This window comes from Vanellus vanellus (assembly GCF_965231255.1).
Source record: "Vanellus vanellus genome assembly, chromosome: 9".
Classification (NCBI taxonomy): domain Eukaryota; kingdom Metazoa; phylum Chordata; class Aves; order Charadriiformes; family Charadriidae; genus Vanellus; species Vanellus vanellus.
The window spans coordinates 101,045-125,754 of NC_138914.1; the positions used below are offsets into that span (position 1 = coordinate 101,045).

General features: G+C 41.1%; 1 protein-coding gene across 1 annotated transcript in view; it reads left to right on the top strand.

The window, feature by feature from the left end:
• The first annotated feature begins 11,220 nt into the window (after nucleotides 1–11,220).
• Nucleotides 11,221–24,710, top strand: part of LOC309675634 (cAMP-dependent protein kinase type II-alpha regulatory subunit-like) — a 64,836-nt gene continuing 51,346 nt past the window's right edge. Inside the window, exon 1 of the mRNA XM_082487958.1 lies at nucleotides 11,221–11,583. Within this exon, the coding sequence (XP_082344084.1) occupies nucleotides 11,331–11,583 (253 nt within the window). The 5' untranslated portion in view covers nucleotides 11,221–11,330. The remainder of the gene's footprint in view (nucleotides 11,584–24,710) is intronic.

The following is a 24,710-nucleotide window of genomic DNA, read 5'->3' on the forward strand; positions in this document are numbered from 1 at the left end:
CTCAGGATGACAAGAGAAATAAACTCCGTGAAATCTGATGAAGGACCTGACTGAGCTCAGCCAGACAGGGGGCTTGATCAATAATTCAAAATAATACTTGGAACACTAAATGGTTTTTCAGGTTCCTCTAAGCCGTAGTAGAAATTTAGGCTGTATCTTTTTCAACAGGTTTGTGTTAGCTATGACTCAGAAAAAACAGTCACCTTTAAGGGATGTGAAGAAAGAGAGGAAACAGGTTTTTTTCTGCATGTTGCCTGGTTTCTTGCTGGCTGCAAATTAAACCTCAAGGAACTGACATCGCTGCCGTGTGTTTGAAAGGGAACCCCCCCTCACACAACTGCAGATAATGTGGAGCATCAGTGTGGGGAATGAGTGGCTTTGAGGTGACATCAGTCATAAATGTGTGGGTTTGGGATACATTCCTGGCTGTCGTTTTTCTGTTTCTCAGTGTGCTGAAGTGAACAAAAGACAAGCCCCTTCCCCAAGACAGTCTGAATTTAAGTATAAGGTGAAACACAGCAGATTGTTCCCTCCAACAGGAGGGAGCATGCGGTACCGTGCTGGTCTCCGTGCCCCAGCACGCTCTGCAGACGTTTCTGGAGAGCGCTGCCCAGCTGTGGTGGGGAGATACGGAAAACCACTATCGCGCCTTTCTGAAACTGTCACAGGGGACAATGCTGGCAGAACGACTGCTGGCAGACTTGACTGAAGACGGGTTGTAAAGGATGTTGATGGAGAAGATAAGAAATATGTTTGATGCAGGGGAGGAGAAGGAAGACTGAAGAGTTCATACAAAAGTAGAGTGGTGGAAATGTTGAGACAGGAAAGTGGCAGAGTTTATTCTGGACAAGAGTGAAACAAGATTGCATCCACAGAAGCCAGAAGAAGAGCCACAGCATAAAGGAGGGACTGGATACGTGATTCAGCTGGGAGAGGGTAAGGAAAGTTTGGATCTTTCCTAGATGTGAAAGAAAAATGTGACTCCCAAGGCTACTGATGCAATTACCAGAGTCATTGAGAAAAAGCAGCAAGAGGTCAGGGAAAGCAGCATCCTTTCAAGGCTAACTGATGCAAAACCGCACACTCTGAGAAACATTTCTCACAGTGCAGGAATCCTTTGTAAACACAATTAACCATAGCTTTGTGAGAAGAAAGACATCTAATGTCTTGCGGAAAATGCACAAAGAATGGCTCTGAGAGAGTAAGGCCAGTATCATAAATACAAGGATAAATCAAGTAGTAGGGCTCTAGCTGTAGAGTACAGGCAATGTTTACTTAAAACCAGATACGTTAACATCATTGAGACATAGCACTGCAACATATGGTAATGTCTCCAGAGGCGAAAAGGAACACTAGACCCCCTGAAGCAGGCTCTGCTCTTCTGCAAGAATCAGTGTAAGGCTTAAAAAAAGCAAAGCACTGCTAGCATACAAAAGCAGGACACAGGCTTGCATTCAAGAGATGCTATTTATTCAAGGGCTAATTACAGTAGGCAAGAGGCTTCTTAATCCAACAGTGTAAAGGGAGAAAAGATTTCAACAAGAACAGACAAATGACAAGGAAATTACCTGTCTATTTGTGTAAATTCTTCTGTCCTTTACCATCTTCCTGCTCTCCAAGTGCTGTGGACAACTGATGTCTATGCATCAAACTCTGAAACCCCTCATCTTACTAGCAGTTACACCGACGGCTCTAGGGAAGCCCGCAGAACACGCTTGGTGCAGATCTCCACAAACACAGGTGTGATAAAGGGTCTATGGGCTCTTGAAAACTTGTCAGTGTTTTCCCACGGGCTGGGTCTGGCTGCCGGACCGCCTGCAGGCGAGTGGGAGGCTCTGTGCCTCACAGTATTAACGCAGGCATTTGCCTATGTAAATTGATCTTTAATCCTCTGCCTACATGGCGCTGTGTGCTGTGTGTGACACAGCGCAATGCAGCACTGGACTATCCCAAAATGAACGTACAAGATTACCTCCATTCATAGATGTGTCGTATAACAAGAGGCAATTACTTCTGATGTTGCAATATGTTTGCAGGTCCTAATTATACAAACCAAGAATGGTGGTCTCAGCACTTGCTCCCTTCAGCTAATCCCCTCCCGCTGACATTGTCTTTCCTGCCATCTTATTTTAACACACTCACTGGTAAGGTCCTTTTGCCAGTAACCTTCTCTGACTACCTGCGAAGAACCACACACACCGCTCACCCTCTCCTAACCCAAACCCAGGCTGTTAGTGCCTGGTACTAAATGGGTTAGGTCATCTACCTCTGCTCATTCATATCACCTACGGGCCAGGGCTGCCTTGCTTTTTGTGGGGCAGCTGCTTTGAGACAATTTGATCCACCGGTGTCTGCCCGCCCGATGTCGCCGAGGCAACGCGGTCCCCAGGGAAGTGGGATGTGTTGCCATAACAACTCGATGCTCTCGGCTGCAGCTGCTGTCTACTTCCATTGACACCAGAGAGGGAGAATTTGGGGTTGTTGGAAGCACCGAGACCTACTGGGGATGAAAAGTTGGGGTGGCCAAAGGATCGTGGCAAGGACAAATACAAATGTATTATTTGTGACCCTAATTATAAAGCAGTTGCATATTAAAGGCTTTGTCTGCTGCTGCAGCAGCTTTGCCAGTGCCTGCACAAATGCACTGCTCTGAATGAAATTATTTATGTCACGTTCCTTTATTGCTCATGATCACATGTTTTGCTTTATAGTTAAATTATGAATAATCTAAGCAGGATATATTTTAATGATGCTTTCACTCTTACTCTGGATGTATTGATTCAGCAGGTTCTTTCAATACAGACTCTCTGACGGTTGCGCTAATGTAACAAGTGTTTTTAAATAACAGAACAGTGAAAGGAGGAAGAGGGAAAATATTTGACCGTCCATAGAAACTGATGACAGCTACTTTTCCAGAAAGTGTGGGAAATATTGTATCACCCTCCTCTGACCTTCACAGAAAAAAAGTTAAAAGCTGTTCTAGCTCTTTTTCAGCAGAAGTTTCCTACTGCTCCAAGGCAAAGATTTATTATTTGTACATTAATAGTTTCCACTAGCTAGCAAGGACAGGACCCCGCTATGTCAGGTATCACCCAACCAAGAGAAAGCTTTTCTAGAGACACTGAGGATGGAAAGGAATGGATCATCAAATACTGCCATGAAACGATGGAGTCCACAAGCCCCTTGGAGCTGCAAAGTCATTCCTGGACAGGAGCTGTGCCTGGTGTGCATCTTTGGACGTGTCCTACTCTTCTCCTGAAGCTCTAACACACAAGTATTAGGGCAACAAATGTTTAGCTTTCATAACATTTTTTTTTTTAAATAACTGCCTTTGAAAACAGACTCTATCAATGGAAATGCTCAAAATATGAACCTACAGGGAGTTTTGTGAGTAGGGAAGGGCTTTTCCACATCAGCCAAGCATGGTGGGTCTTATGTTTCTAGCGTAGGTCCTGTGTGCACTACCCCAACATAAGCACTTCAGTCTGACTGAAGAAGCAGGAGGATGTACTGAGAAGGTGGAGTTGCTTACAGAGCAAAGTGTTCAGTAATGAGGCAATTAATTGCTCACTGTCACCGTTCAAGATTTTGCAAAAGCAAAACAACAAATCCTTCTGTAAAAACTTGGAATTTTTACAGTATAAATAAATAAATATGAAAGTAACTCTTGTCATCATTGTAAAAATACAGACAGTTCTTTATTAAATAGCTTTCAGTGATATAATGGAGTGTAATAAAGAGGTTTCTATAATTGAAAAAGACTCCTATTTAATCAAAGAAAATTAGAATAATGCCTGACTACAAAGTACCATATTGAACATTTATTGGTTCACAGTTGCTTGTATGCTCTGAGGAAAGAGACAGACATTGAAACTATTTTGCTGGTATTTACAGGATAGCTTAAAGAGGGGTAATATTTTTGAACTGCAAGGCATTGAAAGGGTTCCCGGAGCCATTCAGAACATAGACATCTTTGGATGTCACTGGTATCACAAAATGTTATGTGCAGGGAGATTCCTGTGTTTTCAGCACCAGTCTCACTGTTTGGCTGACCTGCTATTATCAATAGGATGTCTTAATAACTACACAAGGAAAAAACCTTTAAAGATTTAGAGATAAGTATTGTCAGCACGGCTGCGAGGAATCTAAAGATCTTTCTGTACGGACACTAGATGTCAACGGAGAGACACTTCAAATCAGCTGCAACAAAAGGCTGTGCTGCTGCATTCTCTAAACCCAGATTCTTCTTTTCCTCTTTTCCTAATGCAGCTCTCTTGGGCTGATAGCCTTGGGAATTAAAGTCACAAAAAAATCCTCAGGGGAGGCACCGTACATGGAACACCCATCTACTTAGTTTCCGATGCAGAAATGATTTAAGTCGTAGTTGAAGGCAGCAAGCATTTTTCAGCCCTACAAACCAATCAGTTTTTTGCTGAGACTGACAATGAAGGATCTAAACATGGTGATGTGGCCTTATAATCTCCCGCCTTGGATTCTGAGACCTCCTGCTTCCTTGAATGAAGACATCCAAGCTGCAGTCAAACATCAAATATTTTTATAAAACTTAAGAACCTAAACTGCGTTGGAAAAAATAGCCTAGAAGTAAGAAGCTTCACGTCCCCATTATCCTCCCCTGAGATATATAATCCTCTATCAACATTTTTATAATGTGTGCTAAAGCACATCAGGTGAGGACTGACAGAAAAATGCAATTGGAACTGCTTACTGATTTTCTTTGAAAACTGGTTAACTGAGCTGCATGCTGTGCTATAAGTTTAATTAAAACAAGTGCTAACAGCTGTAATAGAGCTCATAAAAGGGTTTTCAGCGTGAAATATAAAATGTTGGGGATTTGGTGGACAAAGCTCATTTATTACTGTCGTAATTTACATTTAAGACTGCAATTTTAGTACTTGGAATTAGTCAACACACCGTGCTGAGCTGGTAAAATGAACCCCTCACATACTGTCCATTGTAGTACTGCGCCGTGTCTGTGTATGGTAGTTCCATGTGTGTGGTGGACCTGTGGGCACCAAAGGGCAGGGGCAGGGACATAAACACTGGGAACAGTGAAATGTGTTAATGGCTTGATTCTTGCAGTTACCATAAAATGAGGCCAAAGAGCAAAGACGCCATGAGTCCTGACGCAGCAAGGGATCAAGTGCTGCAAGGGGGCTAAAGAGACAGGCTCAGTCTGGAAGGAGGCTCAAGGTGCCCCAGCAGGGGAGATAAGCAAGACGGGCCAAGGGATAGGTTATAGATTTGGGGTAAACCTCAGAGCTGAAGTTTTGGGAATGGCAATGGTTATTTGACAAGAAGCTAGTGACGACATGTAACAAATGGAGCTTTCAGTAACCTGGTCTAGTGGGAGGTGTCCCTGCCCATGGCAGGGGGTTGGAACTTGATGATCTTTAAGGTCCCTTCCAACCCAAACCATTCTATTGCTGCAGCGATAGTGATAGAGCGATACGCGTCTGAAGTGCTCCATGGGACAGGTAGTGGCAGGCCGGGACCACATACGGAAATGCTGATAACCTGAACTGCGTCAGGCAGAAACGTGAGAAGATAGGGAAGGAAGGGACAAGTGTGTACATACAGTAAAAGACAATCCCATATTTGCAAGCAAAGGCTCAAGGAAGAAACAAATTTCAGAGCTCTTTGTAGGACACACCCCTTAACTCCAACAATCTTTTGTTTGAACAGGGTCTGCTGGAAAACATAGACAGAAATTGATACTTTGGATTCAGATTAGTCTTTGAACAACATACAGGCAGGTTAATTTGCCATCTTCTCTTGAAAGAAAACAATCTAAAAACCTTTTATCTTTATTTAATAGCAATGCCTGTGTGCTGTAACCCTGACATAGCCATTCCAGCAGGGTCAGGGCTATCAGGGCTATCAGGGCTAGAGTGACTGGCTGCCACGGGACGTGCACAAAGATCTATTCCCACCAGCTCACTCTGTCCAGAATTCATCCAACCTCACCAGAGAGGGTCTTTGTGTAATATTTTCAGGGACATAAAATAAAGAATAACCAAAGCAGGTACGGTTTTCACTTTGTATGCAAGAGAACCAAATGATTAGCTAAGTTCTTATTTGAATATCACTTGCTTACGCATTGGAGCGCAGGTGTGTAGGGCTTCTCTGACGTGGGAACCACAAACTTTACATCTGCTACGCAGTGCTGCTCAGGGTACTTTAAACAACATGGTCATCCCACGTCTCACGTCGCAGAGATTACTTTTATCTAGACTCATACACGTGGCATTTTACGTCATAAGTGTGACACAACTGATATTCAGAGATACTTCTTTTTACACCTAGGTAATAGCTAGGGCAAATGTTTTACAAAATCAGGTATTTTAAAACTGATGTTTTCTACTGCCAGAAAAATTGCAATTGCTACCAAGAGAATCAGTGTTATCTGTGTTCATAAACCAAATTACACCAACAAAAATCTAGACATCTACATACATGTTTCTCCTAGCCTGATTCTTTGAAATTTACCAATGAATGCAGCAAGGTATCTTCCCAAAGAATTATCCAAAATATGTTTGATGGACTAAAGGTAGTGGCAAAGTAATATATTTCAACTGACACCAGTATTTATGTACATTTATTCAAAAAGCTGATTTTTTCTCCTGTCTTTGTACTAGTGATAGATAGCCCCATATCATTTCTCGAGCTACTCACTCTAAAAGCTAATAAGAAAAATATATACTGAATCTTGCTTACTGCCACAAGCAAACTGGCTCGTTAGAATACCAAAGTTTTGGTTTCTGAGGTTTAGTATTTTCCTAAGAAGAAAACCAAACAGAAGCAGGACAAGCATTTTCATCCTGTGTGCTGTGTTGAAGGATCTCTGCATCCTGGTAGCTAAACCCAGGATCACTCTGTCTTTTGTTAGCATTACTTCCTCTGCTAAAATTAAAACTCAAAAGTTTTGTGTACATTATGCAGAAAGTTATATGACGTACATGTACATTTACAGCAACAGGAGAAAGCAGTAGGTAGAAAAACAAAAAACCCTGAAGTCTGAACATTAAACAGAAAATTTCAAATATGAAACTCAGCATGTTTTTTTTACAGTGAGGGTGATCAATCACTGGAGAAACAGACCAAGGGAAGTGGGAATTTTTTCATCTTTTTATGTCTTAAAAGGAAGACTGGATACCTTCAGTTCATTGTGGTGTGGCAGCCAAAAAACCCCAAGGAAATGTGTTAGAGAACAAAACAGACAACATCATTTTTCTGCTGTGTAAAATGGCGGTCAGTCCACATTTTGGGATGTGGAGACCAGACTTGCACACAGTGCTCATGAGAGGCATAGTAAAGTTGAGCAGGTACAGGAAAGAGCATTTAATGTGATCCTGGGGACGAAGTGGCTGCCTTTGGAGGAGAGACTGGTAAGACTGTGGGGCCTTAGTTTGGAGAAGGCTGAAGCAAGATAAGATCAAGGTTTACAAAATCACAAAGTAGCAAATTAAACACATGCAGAACCATCATTCACCACATCCTGCAATACCAGGAGTACGGGGCATTTGGTATTTCGAAACTGAGGAAAGAGGAGTGCTGCTTTATCTAACAGGTATGACTTCTGGAACTTCCTGCCTTGAGACACCGTGGAAGCACACTGCACTTGCAGGTCCAAAACCAGATGAGAGAGTTATAAGCAGCAATCCTTGAACTGGAAACAGAGAGAAATAGTCAGGGATGTACCCTCTGACATCCCTAATGGAACATCTGGAGATGCCAGAGGACCAGGCTGCAGACAGTAGCCATGCCTATGTGCTCTCCCTGAGCAGAATTTCCTCCTGTCTTGCTTGAGACAGGAGACAGGGACAAACCCTGGTCATTGGCTTCAGCACACAGGAGATGCGGAAAACAGAACATCCTGACATTTACAACATTTTGCATAAGATTATCAAACAGTTCTGTTTGTCCTCAGCTCTATGGCTCCATGACGTTGGACGGAGGGCTTTAAAAAACTGCAGTGAACTAAAGTAGCACCAGGCAGGAAACACAGGAAAATGGCTAGAACTGACAAATAATTCAAAACTAAAGCAACCACTGAATTTCAAAGCCACTGCTGAATCTACTCCTCAACAGTTTACGCTTTTTGTGCCAAAAGCATCCCCCACCACTGAACTCCACAAGTCAGCAGGGCAAGGGCAGGATTTCACCGTGTTTGCAGAAGGCCTTGAACCTGCCTTGTAGGGAGAGCTGCTTTGGGACGTGCCCCACTGGAGAGGGCTTGCTACTGCATCACCTGCAACAACACGCAAAGGCTATACTCGTGTTAATTAATCCAACTTCCCTTAAACACGAGATTCTGTTTTCTAATACCAACCATGAGAGTATTCAGTGTTTTCTTGCATTATTCTTGTACTGAATTACTTGCAGCGAATTTGAAGGCAAGTGTAATTAATCCAAGATGTACGTATGTTTATATAGTGTCTGAGCTCTGGCTGGTGCTGACAGGTTTATGAGAAGTAAATTATTACTTCTTATAAAAGGATTTATTTTACTTTTTAAAGAGCCAGTCTGGAGGTTTAATATGCTTATTTTTCCCCAGTGCAAGACTACACAGATTATTTTGTCTTTTTGCTTGCGACTTTGTTGCTCCTGCTAGTAGGACAAGCACGGATCCTCCATCATAGTTTCACTAAGGGTGCATCAAAGTCATATAGCACTGGGTAGGACAGGCAGAGTGATGGGAAGAGACCTCAACATTTGGGACATAATAAATATGGGAATAGCTTTCAGATACTAAGAAAGTACTAGGAGAAAATATAGTTCTGAAAAATATATATATTTTGACAAGAATACTGTGGGGACCAGCTTCATCAGTTACACAAGTCTTATCTAATTCCATACAGGGTGCTGAATATGCCATGAAGCCAGCGGAAAGAAATTGCATTGGTCATGCTGCAGGAACTAAAAACGTTATTATAGAGGGGATCAAATTAAGGCTGCAAGTGCATTTCCTATTTTTTTTTCTACCATTCTTTTAATATGGATGCTTATTACAGTAATAATTAAAAAATTTATGCAAATTCAGGGTGAAAGAAAGTGTATGATGAGCTATATGTATGCACAGCAGGCAGTATTACAATTAACTTGATCGCAGACAAGTCTCTCACATACATGTGCCATCAGTCCTGATGGTCACAAAATAAAAAGGTATATAAAGAAATGGGATAAGCTGTGGTGTAAACCAGCTTGAAAATGTGCTTCATGTGACCTTGGATGCTTTTTATTTTGTCCGTTGACCTTCAGAAAGAGGCTAAACAGACCTCTGCTGTTTACTTTCCTCTGAAGCTGATTAGTTATATGTGGACATATAAATATCAGAAGGCTAACACAATGTAGCTCTTCAGAGACTTAACAATATTTACTGGTAACACATTTTTTCATATAAATAACCAGATTCATATCCACAGGCACAAATGAGTGAAAATTATCAACAAATGTTAAAAGCTAATACAAGAGCTGACTAATGCCAAAAGCAGGCAATTGTCAGGTGGCTGGCTGTTGTGCAAGAGAGTGGGCAAGAAAAATAAGTGTATTCCCTTGGAATTAGACTTTCTCTTTCTTCCTCTGACCCTACTTGCCAATGCTTTTTAATCTTTGCAGTATTTATTCATTTTTACAGCATTTTTAAAATTTCATTTTTACCTTTTCACTACCAGTAATATCTTCAGCACCCAACTGGCAAAGGAAAGATCTCATCAGAAACCTTAATTTTGTGGGGGACTAACCAAATATTGTTGATCAGAACCATTTCCCTGTACCAGTTCTACCAGTTGTCAAAGTACGTACACTGAGGAGGGAAATGTGCTCTTGTATTGTTTGAGACCATCAAAAGATAATATGGTAGGAGTGGTACATGAAAAATCAGCACCAGTTATCTTTTGTGGGTACATGAAAAATCAGCATCGGTTATCTTTTGTGGAAAGGGATACTGCAATTGTTGTGCCTGCTGGAAAAAAAGAATAAAGAGAAATGGCTTCATGCAAAATCTCCAGATAAACAGATGAGATGTGGTAAATCTACCTCCTGTGCTTGTTTTTTTTTTGTTTTGTATAGATGCAAAATGTAATCTTACCCTGCATAAAACATATGGGAGCCATATTACAAAGGACATATTTTGCCAGAGCGGCTGGGAGCTGTATTAAGTGCCATGAGATTTCCAACTGGCCTCCCTCACTGAGAATAAAGTCAGTAAAAGCACTGAACAGGGTGCTCCAGGATCCGCAGTTGTGCTCTCCGTGCAACGGGTGTGAACAGACGATCTTTGTATGGGAGTGTGGTGATAACCATCTGGATAAGTGATGGACCCTTTGGCACACGAGCAAACAAAACCAAAACACACAATAAATTGCCTCAGCCAATCCTGGACTTCTAAGTGAAATTTCATGTTTTGAGTACAAGCCGTTTCCTGCCCTTTTATTGTTGAAACAAAATAATTAAATAAAAACATTTACACTGACAACATGCCATGGCGTCACTAAACCAACATCCCAATTCTCCTCGACCCCTGTTTGCACAGGCCCATTTTCTTCTGAGGTGTGCTTTCCAGCAATGCTGAACCCGACGGGCCACCGGGCGTCTGCCAGGCCCCAACAGCACACACACACACAGAGAGCAGCACCATGTGGGTAGGCTGCGTGCAAGGAATACAGGCAAAAACCTGACTAAAACACACCTAACGCCACAGGAAGGGGTATCTTCAAAGCTCACGCGTATAAGCTGATCGATGAGGTGCTTCATTTTTCTGAAGTCCTTCATCTGTCACGTCCTCGGGCACCCAGCGCTGAGCAGGCCCATCCTGCCGCCGCCGCCGTGGCTCCAGGCGGCTCCCACCGAGAGGCGTGAAGGCCTGCACGCTGCCCCTGCTCCCCAGCGTGAGGAACGCTTATTTAGTTATTTAATTCTGACAGGACACCAGAGGGGTCAGAGGGCCTCAATCTAACGCCCACCGAGGCCTGGAGCGAGCTCCGCCGCCCCCCCCCCCCCCCCCTCCGGACCTCGCGCCCAACTCCCCCGTTCGCACCGCGCCTCGCAGTGACGCACGCGCCTCCCCGCTCGGCGCCTGCGCGGCCGCTGGCCCCGCGCCCGCTCCCGCGCCTGCGCAGTCGGGCCCGCTCCCGTCCCGCCTCTCCAACCCCCAACCCCCCCCGCCTCCCGCCCGCCCGCTCCGGCGCGGCTCGTGTGACCGGAGCGGCGGCGGGAGTCAGTCAGCGCCCGCGGAGGGAGGCCCCGAGCCCGACACCGCCACAGCCGGCCGCGGAGGGTGGGAGGCGGCGGCCTCCTGCGTCCCCGGCACCATGAGCATCGAGATCCCGCCGGGCCTCACCGAGCTGCTGCAGGGCTACACGGTGGAGGTGCTGCGGCACCGGCCGCCCGACCTGCTGGGCTTCGCCGCCGACTACTTCGCCCGCCTGCGGGATGCCCGCGACCAGGAGGCGGCCGGCGGCGGCCGCAGGGTGGTTAGCTTCGACGGGGAGCCAATGCAGACCGAGTCCAACGGCGAGGAGGAGCCCGACCGCGGCGACGAGGACTCCGACTCCGACTTCGAGCGTAAGTGCCGGCGGTGAGGGGCGGCCGTGAGGGGGGAGCAGCCCGTGGCCGTGAGGGGTGGCGGCGGGGGGCGAGGAAGGGCCGGCAGCGGCGAGTCCTGCCCTCGGGGGAGGAGGCAGCCCGGAAGGCCGGCCGGGCCCCTCCGCCACCCCGGCCGCGGTGCCGCTGCCCCGGCCGCTGCCGCTCGGGGCTGCGGGGCGAGAGCGGGCGGGATGGATTGAATGGGGGAGAGGCTCCGGCTGCCTCCTCTTGCGGTACCGTGGCGGGCGCTGCTGGGCGCCTTCAGCGGGATCCTTCCCTCCGTGGCTCTGCAGGGTGTCGGCTGTGCCCTGGGGAAGCTGTACGCTTGCAGGAGGACTGTTCTCTCGGGGCGAACCCTTGCTCGCCCTGACGTTAGGCCCGGAGGCTCCAGTAAGAGGCTCATTTCTGGCTGGGGTGTCAGAAAGCAGGTGTACAGAGCTGGCTTATAACGGCCAAAATTGTGCCTGGGGTCTGACCGGAGTTATCAGAGTGAATTGAGCAGACTGCCAAGCATGTGATATGAAAGATCATGCGTTATTGTGCAATCTCTTCTGTACTTATCTTTACATTTCTGTCTTTAAGTCATTGTGAACATGTGTTTTTTTCACTGAAGCTGAAGATGTTTATTGCCACTGTTATGTGTTTAAAGTGGGTATTATAAAGCACTGAAATAACTTTTTAATGTGTTACTAAAGAGCAAAAATGCAAAGCCGCCTCTATCTATACTCCTGTTTATACTGTAGCTCTTCAAGATAGAAGATGATACCTGATTTGGATGATGAAATGCCACTCATGATACTTCCATTTCTCTTCTGTCAAAATGTACTGTGTGTCTTGTGCAGCGTGTAGTGTTTATAATTGGGACTGTAATTGAGCTTCAATGCAAAAAGTTATTGAAAATGTTTGTGAATGGTACTTCTTGGCACACCCAGAATTTTGGACCTAAAATTGCTGAATACGCTCTCATTATTAGAAGGTAATTTAAGGGGGGGGGGGGGGGGGGAAGACAATAAAAGGTATGCTTTCCCTAAACTTTCAGGGCCTTCATTTTGGAGGTCTTATGCCCTTGACCTATAACGTGAGTAAAGGTTTCTGACTTTTATTGATAAAGGATCCTCTTTTAGACCAACTACTATATATGTCACCTTGAGGATGCAGTGTGTTCTTACATCTGTGCGCTGGTTAACAGTTTTAAAGAAACAAGAAGAAATTAAACTGTGGAACAAATAATTGTTTTTCTTAAGGAAGCTTTGAGAGATCAGCTATTTTTGCAGCCCTTTTAGGCTGGGAACTTTACAAAGTAAAACACAGCTTCTTCTCTTGAAAATACACAATCTGAGCAGGACATGCAAGTATATGAGAGGACAAGAATAAAATGTAGTCAGAATGAATTAAAAAGCAGCTTGCAATTACTGTCTAGATTTGAATGTTTATTTTTTTCTAATGAGACAGAGGTTCTGTTTAGGGCATGAAGAAGAAAAGATGAAAGGTGAAGGGTAAAGAGGTGGGCGCTAGTAGCGACTGGATTGTAGTTAAGGGGATGTGCAAGTGCGAGCACGGATTTAGGACAGTAATTACAAGTGATTTTGTTTGTCCTGCAACCCAAGTCAGCAATATTTTTAAGCATCTCTAAATATAGAATAAGTTATAGTTTCTTGTAAAGTGTATTATTTTAAAATAAAGTTCTAGATTGGAAAAATTGCAGTAAATAGTTGGATTTATGTTTTTTAAATGTGCAATATCTCTGTAGATAACGTTTTCCTTTTTTTTTTAAAACCCAGACAACCAAAGAAACATAAACAAAAAGCCCTACTCCACCAGAGCTTTTAATGTCATTGAAAGCAATTCTTCTATTTCTTGATCAGTTTCTTGTTCTAGGGTTTGAAAGATCTTCTCCAGTGAAGTAAGTGTAAAGTTTTCCTGGTGTGTGCTGGCAACTGCAGCTGAAAGGATCCTCTGAAGTTAAATATTTTCAAATAAAAATTTAAAAACTTGATGGTGGCAAGCAGCTTTTCAAATACACCTTTATGTGGTGAGGCTGTCCAAAGCAGAAAGGTGGTTCCTTTGCTTCAAGTTTCTGCTCATCATCTTTCTACTTTAGAGAGAAAATTAAATTAACAAGGCTGGTCAGTATCACTTGTTGTAGTCAGAGCCCTTTAGGCAAGTAGCACTGTCAGTAATGCTGTCTTGCTTCTTAACTGAAAATTTCTGCTATTCCCTCCATACAGTTTCCAAGACCTGGGGGAAGAAGAGTGCTGTGTTCTATTTAGCAGCAGGCGAGGGTCTCTATAGGGTCAGGGAAACAATTATTTCTTACGTTGTTCAGCATTGTGAGGGACAGTCAACCATGGCTATGTGTTTTTTAGATTTCTGTTGTAGCTGTTGTCATAGAAGGCTTCATTAACAAGAAAATGTTGTCATACGTTCTGATCTCTCTCTCTGTGAATTTTATAGATAGGACACAATACTTCTACCTTGTTGTGGAAGACCAGTGTGCTTATAGACTGGTCAGCATTTAAAGGACACTTAAAGATAGAGAAAACACACAAAATGAAGGGGTCACAGATAATCTCACTGGACAGGCCCTAGTACTGTTTACTAATACTGCGTTTTTCCATCTTGGGCAATTTAGGGAAGACTACAATTAATTTCACTTTGTTTTCCTAGGTTAACATGTGTTTATGTTAGAGTTTCAAACACAGGTCAAATGGATGTTTTAAAGATGTTTCCATTGCTGTTTTTAAATATAAAGATGAAATTGAGCAATGGTAGTTTTGTAAAGTATTATGTTAAGAAAAGGTAAAGCTAGTTTAAATAAATAATCTGGTTGTGTATGTTTGGCATATGAAACGTGTCTGCATAAATAATGTGGTTGACTTCATGTTTCTACTTCTGGCACAATATTAAATTTGTGTATCTCTCTAGGCTGCATCTGCATACTATGAGCTAGAGAACAGATGAGTTATCTGGGTTTTTTTGTTTTGGTATGCTTTGAGTGCATTTGGTAATTAAAGGGAGAAATAACTTAAAATCAGAATAAACTCTTGGCCTTTGGTGTAAACCATGTGGCAAATGTCTTCATGTAGTCGTAGTGATGCCAGTGGTTCCTTTTCTGCCATAATGGCACTCCATCAATGTGGTAAAAGTCTCCAAAACTAGACTGAAAAAAAGACTTCTATTCTCTTGTGACACTTAGGAAATTACTTCTAGGTTTATGTTTATTCTCTGAACCCCTGGGATTTTCATCCCTGATTTTTAATCGTTTTTGTATATGCAATCAAAGGATGTCAGGATGTGGCTGTTGAGTAGAGAGTGGAGTGTAAGGAATGTGTGGAGAGAAAATGATGACAGTGGGGAGGTAACCTCCAGAAACGTTTATTCAGTGGGCTGTGGCAGAGATTTTATACATATCAAGCTCTCCTCAGAGCCTTTATTTGATTGGTATAACTGCAAAATCAACAAGTTGGTGGAATTGGGAAAAGATGCAAAGTAACAACTTTATAAATTAGGCTGAGGACATAACCGAGGATGGATCTGTATTCTTAAAATGTGTCCTTGACCATGACACTTGTAATTTTAGTAAGGAAACTCTGAAGGGATGTGTTAAGGGTGCGAAATTAAAGCCACAGAAATGGTCTGTCCACTGTTTAAGACTGAGTCATGGCTTTGGGAAACCTGTTGTAAGTAGCACATCTGAAGGAAGGCAGGCAGCTTTCTTTCTCTGTCAGTTGAGGCAATTCCATGAAGGTGCAAGGTACTGTGCTGTTACCTTTTCATTTTATGTCTCCTTGTTTGTAGTAGTAATCAGTCATAAAATAAAAAAGAAATCAGTTATAAGACTAAAACCACCTGTGTTTGTTCTTGGAGATATTAAATATAATCAACAGTGCAACTAAAATATTTTGGGGATTATGTAATAACTTGAGCAACTCAGATGCCTTAACTAATGTCAAGTATTTTAGTGGAAATTGAATTTTTCCTTCCCAGGGTTTCACCTTGATATTGAAGGAAAGATTGTGCACTTTTCAGCTGCTCCCTGAGCAAAAGAGAACACTTCTTAATATATTGCTTTTGAAATAATCCTCTTCAGTATGCTGTATGGTTCTGAAGGAAAATGGTGCATTTGAATCTGGATGCACAGGTGAAAAGATCCCATTTAGTTCTGCACTGAGCTTCTCAATTAAAGTTCAAGGATTTGCTGAATGTCTTCTTTAAAACACCAATAGGATATTAGAGCAGAAGGCATGCAGAAGGGAGTAGGGAAATGCATTTTTACATCATTAGATCTTGGACGTGATACCAAATAAGAGTTCAGTCCATCTTTGAAACCTTTATCTTTTTAATTGTTAAAAGAAGTGCTTACTATTATTTCAGACTGTTTCAGATTACTTACTGGTGTTCTTATTCTTAAGCATCATTTGCTTATGTTTTCTTATTCTGTACTTGGCTGATATGTCTTGTGGAATTCCTCAGGTATTACTCTGTTACATCGATCACAAAGCATTTATGCCCTGCCTACATCAATTTACAGGTCAGGCATAACTCCTTGCTGTTTTCCTGAAATAATACAAGGAAATTTATTGAATGATAGAAGTCAGATGATGTTCAGACTTTTGAAGGGTAGAATAAGGAGAATAGTGGTCCTTCTGAAGAATACTGTTCAAGTTCTTAGAAGTAATTCAGATTCGTGGGTTATTGCAAGTGTTCCTGCAAGGCAGTCACCTTTAAAATGAAAGTACTTTTGACTTTTTAGTAGTACCTTCACCTACTTCCTCTGTAATTGTTAATTTGCTAGGAATAAAGCACAGTAGCTCTCTCATCACTCTGTAGTGTTGGTTGGTTTTTTTTTTTTGTTTTGTTTTGTTTTTGTTTTTTTGTCCTTAACATTAAATGAGCCTCTCTTTGCAGAACATGTTTTTTACAGTATTATTGAATTATATGATGCAAATTCAGTCCAAAGAATAACTACTCTATTTAAAATGTAGGTAGCACAGTGGGCACTCTACTTCAGTAGTCTCTAGATTTTTCCTCTAGATGGAGGAAGAAGCTCTAGATTATGATCTAACTGTATTAAGCCTTTGAGTTCAGTATACAAAGAAAGAGATACGCATACTTTCTTTATAATATGTTTAAAAAGAGTGTATGTGTAAGCAAGCCTAGCAACCTGAAGGTGTAGAAGAAGCTTTAGTTTTACTTATTCTTTGATCTCTATCATTAACATGAAATCAACTATAAAGCAGAGTATTAGCGATGCATCCATGTTGATAGTGTCCTAAGAGGAGTATATTTCTGCATTTAATTTTCTGATTTTAATAGGTCTTGGCAGCATAGTATCTTGAAGGTGTTTAACATAAAAAATACCAAGTGAAAGACGACTATTTTGCAGCTGCTATACTTGCACATGTCTTTGCTTTTGCAGAGACAGTTCTTGCTGACTTAAATCTGAAGGATTAAATAGAGTAACTGCTGTTAGTACTAATGGAACTTCACTCCCAATATTTATCTTTTTCACACAGGGGAACTTTGAACATAAACAAGGTATTAAGGAAGACCGATTTCACTTCTCTTTAGTTACTTGGTCAAAATATCTAAAGCTTTTTTCTGGAGGTCTTTTTGCTTCTGCACTTATCACAAAAGACTTGAGCATTTGTTTTCAGGATATACTTACTCTATTACAAGATTAGACTAGGACTTTCTTAACTAAGTGATGTAGCTCTAAGGAAGTCACCATTTTGTATTTCAGTGGAGCCTGAAGGAAGGTTTCATCAGTAATCTTTGCTACAAATGAAAGTAATTACAATACAGGTGTCATATATCATTCTTACCTGAGATAGTAAAGTAACTGAAAGTATGAAGTGAAGGGATAAAAGCTGCTGGCTGGCCGAGAAGCAGAATTGTAGATGAGTTGACTGACATTTACAAATGTCACTGGATATTGCGAAATGTATATTGATTTACATCTATGTTAGATTAAATTCTATGCTAATTTTAAAAGATTAGTTTCTTGCAATTTTGACACGGTATACTTACAGTGTTATTTGTAACATCCTGTCATCAGCACTGTTATTGTTCCTATAACATTTGTTAGATAGTCCTTAAAATCTCTCGAGAAAGATATGCTTTTATTCCAGTTTGCTCTCAGTTGCTTGACATAATAATTGTGCTTTTCTTAAGTAATCTGTACATCCTAGAATGTGAGGAAGCAGGCAGTACCTTTAAAAATTTCTTTTAAATTCATATTTGTGAACTGTAGCATACTGGTAACTTTTCACTTAACTGTTAAGCTTGATATTTCCTGAAGACTTTTTGATATTAGCTATAACTTTACAGATAAATTAAATTCTAGGCTCAGTTTCTGCTCTTTTAGTATCCTGCTGTTACTTTGGGCAAATAGAAACTGCATTACTCTGTGTACTAACCTCTAAAAAGAGCATAACTAACTATAAAGGAAGGGGATAATTAGCCTTTGTAAATTATTGCTGAGTTCTCAAAAGCTTGTTTTTCCACATTGAAAAAGTTTATTGTAAGAAAAATTGTATGAAACTTCTAAAATTGGATTCTTCTAGCTGGTTCTAAAATTAAGCTAAAGGAAATTATTGTATTGCAGTACTAGATATTGTACTGAATATTAGCTTCTTTTTGACCATGCTATTTTTTCATTTAATAAATGAATATTAGAGTCCTGAGACAATTCCGTTAGTGTTGCAGAGTGCCATCTCCCCCTTCTGCTAATACTGAAGTTTAGTTGTACCCACTTATCTAAAATAGAACAATGGAGATCTCAGGGAAGAGGAGGAGACAACAGAGAACAAGCTCACTTCGAATTATTCACCAGTCAGTCATTAAAAAGCATTAATGTTTAACAAAGAGCAGTTGCTCATTATTCAAATGAAGACTGGAAGTGTAGCCAAGATGAGCTATGGATGTTTCTCACTGGCTTTAGTAACGTTTTCAACTTCATGAATGATCATTCATATTTTTTTGTGAAAGAAGAAGGAGACAATGACAAATATAACTCTAACATATACTGGTTCCTCTTTTAGAGGGATATTGTTCTTATCTCTGTAACAGTCCTTTAGATAAGCTACTCCACTTGCATCTTTGTGATCCATGTCTGGCTTTGCATCAATACTTCTTTGGTATGTATCAATTGTTTGCTGTTTTTTGATACATCAAGACTCTGATTCATATGGGTTTAGCTTTTTTTTTTTCCTGAGGTGCCATTAATTGCATGGCAAATGGTGTGTAGTCTTCTGCACTCTGCATTTTTAGTATCTTTATGCATCACTAATGCTATCACTTATGCATCACTAATATGAAACAGACAAGGTAAATTGTCAATCATAAAAACATTGGTTAGAAAAGTTACTAGTGGGGAATTTGAGAAATCTTAGTGTGAATGAAACACTGATATATATAAAAGACTTGCTCCAAGATAATAATTCTGCTAAAGGGTGTGTGCTTAATGCAAAAGGACCTTTTTCTTTTGAAAGTACAGATATGAAAAAGGAACTACCAGGAGGAAACTCCAGAAATCTGTTACACAGAACAAGCAGCTGCTTTGTGGTCATTTGTGTTTTGTCTGTGAGGTTGTGAAAATTGTGGTGATCATGGCAGTGTTCTCTGTGCATTAATGGATAGGATAGCTAGAAGAGAGAGGAGATTTAGAAGAAAGCAAGCCTGTCTTACAGTTACTGTACTGCTAGGATTTGGCCGATGTTTCATAAATATACAGTAAGTTGTCTATAATAAAGCCCAGCATTGTATTAGTAGCGGTTTTGCTACTTGTCCTTTCCATACGGGGGGCACTTCTTTCTGTTTAGAAATTGAAGATGATGAGTAGTGGCAATTCTGCTCTGAGTATAGACTTGGAAATTCCCTTTAGGGGAGAAGACATCTCTAGGAACAGCCTGCCTTTGAGACATGTGGGAGGGACTGCAGGTATCCCTTCTGTAGCACTGCTTTTAATTTAAAAACAACAACAAAACCAAACAAACCTGTTTTTTATTTTTCTAAAAAGAATTAAGCCACTCTCTGTTCCCTCATTCTATTTCCTTTTAACTTTCCGAGGGTGGCTTGAAGAAGAGCTTTGCTTCTCCTCAGAAACGGTATACAGCCTGCGGGAACCCAGTTTCCAACTGGCATGATGTCAGGTTTTGTTCTGAGGTCATTTTACAGAAGTCTGGAACCCTGCACACTTTTTTGGGTGTTGGTGAAGTCCAAACCAAGATGGTCCATGATCAGGGGCCTTACCAGCAAAATTGAGCAAGTTGTCACAAAATTTCTCTCTAAACTGTTGTGTGAACAAGGATTAGGGTTGCAAGTTGGAGATGCAGTGGTGATTTTGGTAAAAAGATGTTCTTCCATCAGTTTCTGTCCTCTGAATCTGAGTGGTATGCAGTGAAGGATTGTAAAGCTTAAAGTACTGCTTCTCTTGTTGCAGAGCATTCTAAAAACATGTATGGAGGTTGTGTGGGGAGTGGACTGTGTGTTTTTTAGATGAGGGTTGAGAAACTACTATAGTTTTCCAACGTACTTTTAAATAAGTTGTAGTGCCAAGTTCCTTGTTCTTGGTGATTGTATATTGACAATTGTTATAAAGCAGGATGTCACAATGGCCCTCCATTTCCATTTTGGTTCTTCCTCCCTTGGGATAGCATATTGTTTTCTGCTTCCGATTGAGAAAACTGTATTCCACAGAAGAGATTTTAAGAAAATAAAAATACAAATATTTGTGAGATTTTTTCCTGTTGGGGCTCCAGTAAACACTGCCATTTCTGTGGCAGCACTTGTGCTAATCCTGATCATTCAGGAAGAATTGCTTCCTCAAGGACATGCATGTAAGGAACTGGTCTGTCTCAGGTTGTCATGGATATGGGGAGTACCTCTCTATGCAAGATGTCTCATGGACAGCCCTGGAATGAAAATTCAAAGATGGTGGAGTTTCCTCTTTTTCTCTTTTTTTTTTTTTTTTGAAGTGTTTTGAAACAGGTAGGTTTTTTAACATTTAATATTATCAATGTTTCTGATTAAAATTCATAAGTAATTGTAAAAGTCAAAGCTTTCTCAGGGATAAGTTATGAAAGATGGCTCACTAAAATAGATTAACAGTCAGTCTTGTGTCTCTGACACCTTTAGGGGAAGGTTGCTGGAAGATTCCACAAGTATTCTTGTTCTAAATAGCTAAAGCTTAATACTATTCAGAGTGGTGATGTTACTTTAAATACTTCAGTTTCTCAAGCATATAGAAATGAAACATCGCTGGATGTAATTTGTAGAATGATTTTAATTCTAATCTTGAGATTGTGTAACTTTACGGTAAACAGCCATAAACTGTTGGGCTTCAGTTTCTCTTGTATTCTGTATGAGCATCTCTCAGATCCTTGTGAAATAATTTTAATTTCTTGCTGCTGGAAACGTTTTATAATTAAGTGTTGTGCCTTGTGTCTCTTTTTCATAACCCTGTCAAACAATGTAACTTTATGATGTGTATTGGTTTTGCTAGTGGTTTTCTTCTTAACTTTTCGTAGCTTTTACATGCAGACACTTTTCCCAGTTAAAAGATTTGCAATGTGTACCATTTATTTCGAAGTAGTATGTAGCTGGGACTGTGGGGAGCTTTATACCAGAAGTTCTGCTACTAAAAATCAGTTCATCTGAAAGCTGAACCATGTAGTACTTGCCACCTGCTACACCTCACTTTGGTCAGGGAATTCTTTTCATTGTTACTGGCATATTTATGTTAGGATGAATGCTAACTTGTGCCCTCTTGCACGGACTTCAAACATTCATGAGCATAAAACAGGATTTTTCCTAGTCTGGGAAGAACACACTGATTTTTTTACTATTATCCTTTCTTAGGAAACAGGACGAATCTGTCTGTCTTCACTCTTCCTCTTTCCCCTAAATCCTGTTCCAGTGAAAGTGCACAGGATGCAGTTACTGGAATTGTGTGTGTGGTTGTCTGTCAAAATATTTTTCTACATGGAGATTATTCTTTTTACAGCTATATATTTTATGTAAGCTTTGCTGAATGCTGACTTAATATTGTTAGAAGTGTAAATATGAAGGAAAAAAAGCTATGAAATAATATTTTTCTGAGATGTTGTACAGAAGTTATTTTTGTTCATAATTTTGTTGTGTGTCACAACCTGAAGATTGCCCAGATAAGAAGTTTTAACTTTTCTAAATTTTAAAACATACATATTTGAAATCCACTCAAATTTATTTATACTGGTTTACTAAAAGGAACTGTTACAAATTATATCTGAATAGAATAAGATCCACTTGTGGATTATTGATTGCTATAATTGCACTGGTAATGAAGTAGTACTTCATGTTGTATACACATAGAATCACAGAATTGCCAGAGAGGTTGCTAATACTTCTGCAGAATCCATGGTACTCTTCTGTACCTTCTCTCTCATCGCTTTGTGCCACCCCTCGGTCTGCTGGCCGTCATCCTCCTTCAGAGCTGAGGCTATGCCACCTGCTGCGGTGGTGTGGAAGGGCTGGGTGTGATTCACATTTTGTTGTCTCTGTAGTAAAGCATCAGACAAGAAAATTAACTTTAATTGTGGAGTCAGTTGTGCTCATGCAGAGGATCCTGCACCCTAGAGATGAGGGGAAGCAAGGTAGAAAACCTGGTGTTCAGCACTGATTCTGAAGCTCCCACTATGGGGTAAAATCCTGCAAATCCTATGCACCTCTTCTTTCACTACTGTAGATAAATCTATATATAGGACACAGGTTGTGGGTTGGTGTTGGGTTTTTTGCGTGTGGGGTTTTCTTTTTTGGCAACTGGATAACCAGTAACTTCAGTTGCAAGTTTTTCTCCCCTTCTCCCTTTGAAAAAACAGCCAAACAAACTAAACCCCAACAGCCCAAAATGTATATGGTGGCTCTGTCAAAACGTATAGTTATTCACCTGGAAAAAGGATGTCTGAAACTAGAGGGTCCCTTAATGCATCTATCTGCAAATGACATTTACTTCTATTGGCCTTCTTGCCGTTGGAACTTAAACTGGAAGCAAAGTATGAGTTTAATGAGCTGTTAGAGTATCTTTATGGAATCACAGAATGGTTGAGGTTGGAAGGCCCCTCTGGAGGTTATCTTGTCTAACCCCTTTGGTTAAGCAGGGCTGCCTAAAGTGGTTGCCCAGGACCACGTCCAGACAGCTTTTAAGTATCCTGAAGGATGGACACTGCAGAACCTCTTTGGGCAGCATGTGCCAGTGCTTGGTCACCCTCACAGTAAAAAAAAATATGTTTCCCAATGTTCAGACAGACTCTCCTGTGTTTCAGTTTGTGCCCATTGGCTCTTGTCCTGGCCTGGAACTGGACACAGTACTCCTACAGGTGTGGCTTTGCCAGGGCTGAGGTAGAAGGGAAGGACTACCTCCCTCGATGCGTTGGCAACACTGCTCCTAATGCATCCCAGGATACCATTAACCTAGGATGTCTTGCCTGGCATATACAAGTGTACTCGTGGCCTGATTTAAGTGTGGATGTGTGAGATTAGGCTCTGAATCAACTTGAAGTGATGCTTGATACTGGTGTTTCTGATTGAAATTCCTCTTGTTCTTTTATACAGATGAAATCAGGTGACAGCACAACCTGTGACAGCACAACCCATTCCAGCTTTGTCTTATATAAAAGCATGCTACGTTTCATCATCCAAATCAGTAATGACAATAGGAATTGATAATGACATGACCCAGCCAAAGAACTGAACTATGGGCTCCTACGTGCTTCCTGTTTTAGCTGTAGGATGCTATTCTTAAATCCTACCTACTTACAATACCTGTATACAATCCTGAGCTCAGGTTGATCTGGCAAGTATAGCTATGTAACATCCATGCTGGGTATATAAACCACCATGCCCTGCCAGTGTTGCTGGTTGTTTCTGCTGAGCTTCAGATCTTCTCTTCTTCCACGTTCTTCATCTAAATTGCTCTCTTCTGTAGAACTGGTTCATTTATAGTTGTTTCTTACTGTCTGTCACGAGATACTGTACCTGACTGAGAGTGACTCCAATCTGGTTTATCCGAGACTGTAAATAGCTAAGCGTCAAAGGAAAAGCTTCTTATACTGCATCTCATCTGTAACTGCCCACGTTAATTCTTCCGTTCTGTTCTAGTGCAAACTTGAGCAGGCCAGATGTATATCACTGAGGAAAAGCTAAGACCAACCCTTTTTTCCTTTGCATTGAAACAGATTGGAAGTGCTGCTACAATCGGTGATCATTGATAGGCTTGTTGTGTGCTCAGATCTGGGACTGAAACCTTGGTCGGTCTATGTTTTTTTTTTTTTTTTCTTTGCTGCCCATCCATCATAAAGTGTTCTAAAATGGTGGTGGATGTGCAAGTACAGGCTTGAGACTGACCATGTAAGTGTGCCCCAAGCACAAACAGTTGCGTCTTCCACTTCTGTGTAATTCACTTATTTGTGTTGGAAGCTGTACTGAAGCTTAGCAGTATCCGTTAAGCCAATTAGCCTATCAGAGAAGGGCACTAGAGTTAGAACAGTTGGATCACGATCACTTTCTGTTCTTATGTTTCCTCTACTTGTGTAATTATTTTTGTGGCAGCATATCTATATCTTAATGAGCCATGGTCTCGAAGTTTCATTAGATTTTTGAAAAAGTATTTGTTACGATACTATGGCAACGATAGTGGAAGACAAATTCCTCAAGAAAATGTGTATTTAATGAAAAGCAAGCGTAGCTGTTCTAAGAGTTCCTGCATCCCTTTTACCTACTGATAAGATTTAAATAATTTGCAATATGTATAAGATCAGTTTGACGGTATAACAACTAGTTGCTTGTATTGGACAGTTAACTGTAGTGTGTGTGTGTATACGTACACTTTTCTCTGTGTAAGTTGCTGATCACTGCCCCTTTGTCAGAAACTTGCAGAAGAGTACCAGCTGAAAATATGTAGATGATTTGGCAAATGTAATTTTATGTTACCATGGTTTGGTAAGGATTTGAAGCAAATGATGATGCCATTAACTTAGTGTTGGTTTTTTCTTAAAAAAAGGCAACTATATTGTTCAGTCTAGAATAATGAGTCTGACATTGTAGGAAAGTGTCTTAAATCCCCGAGC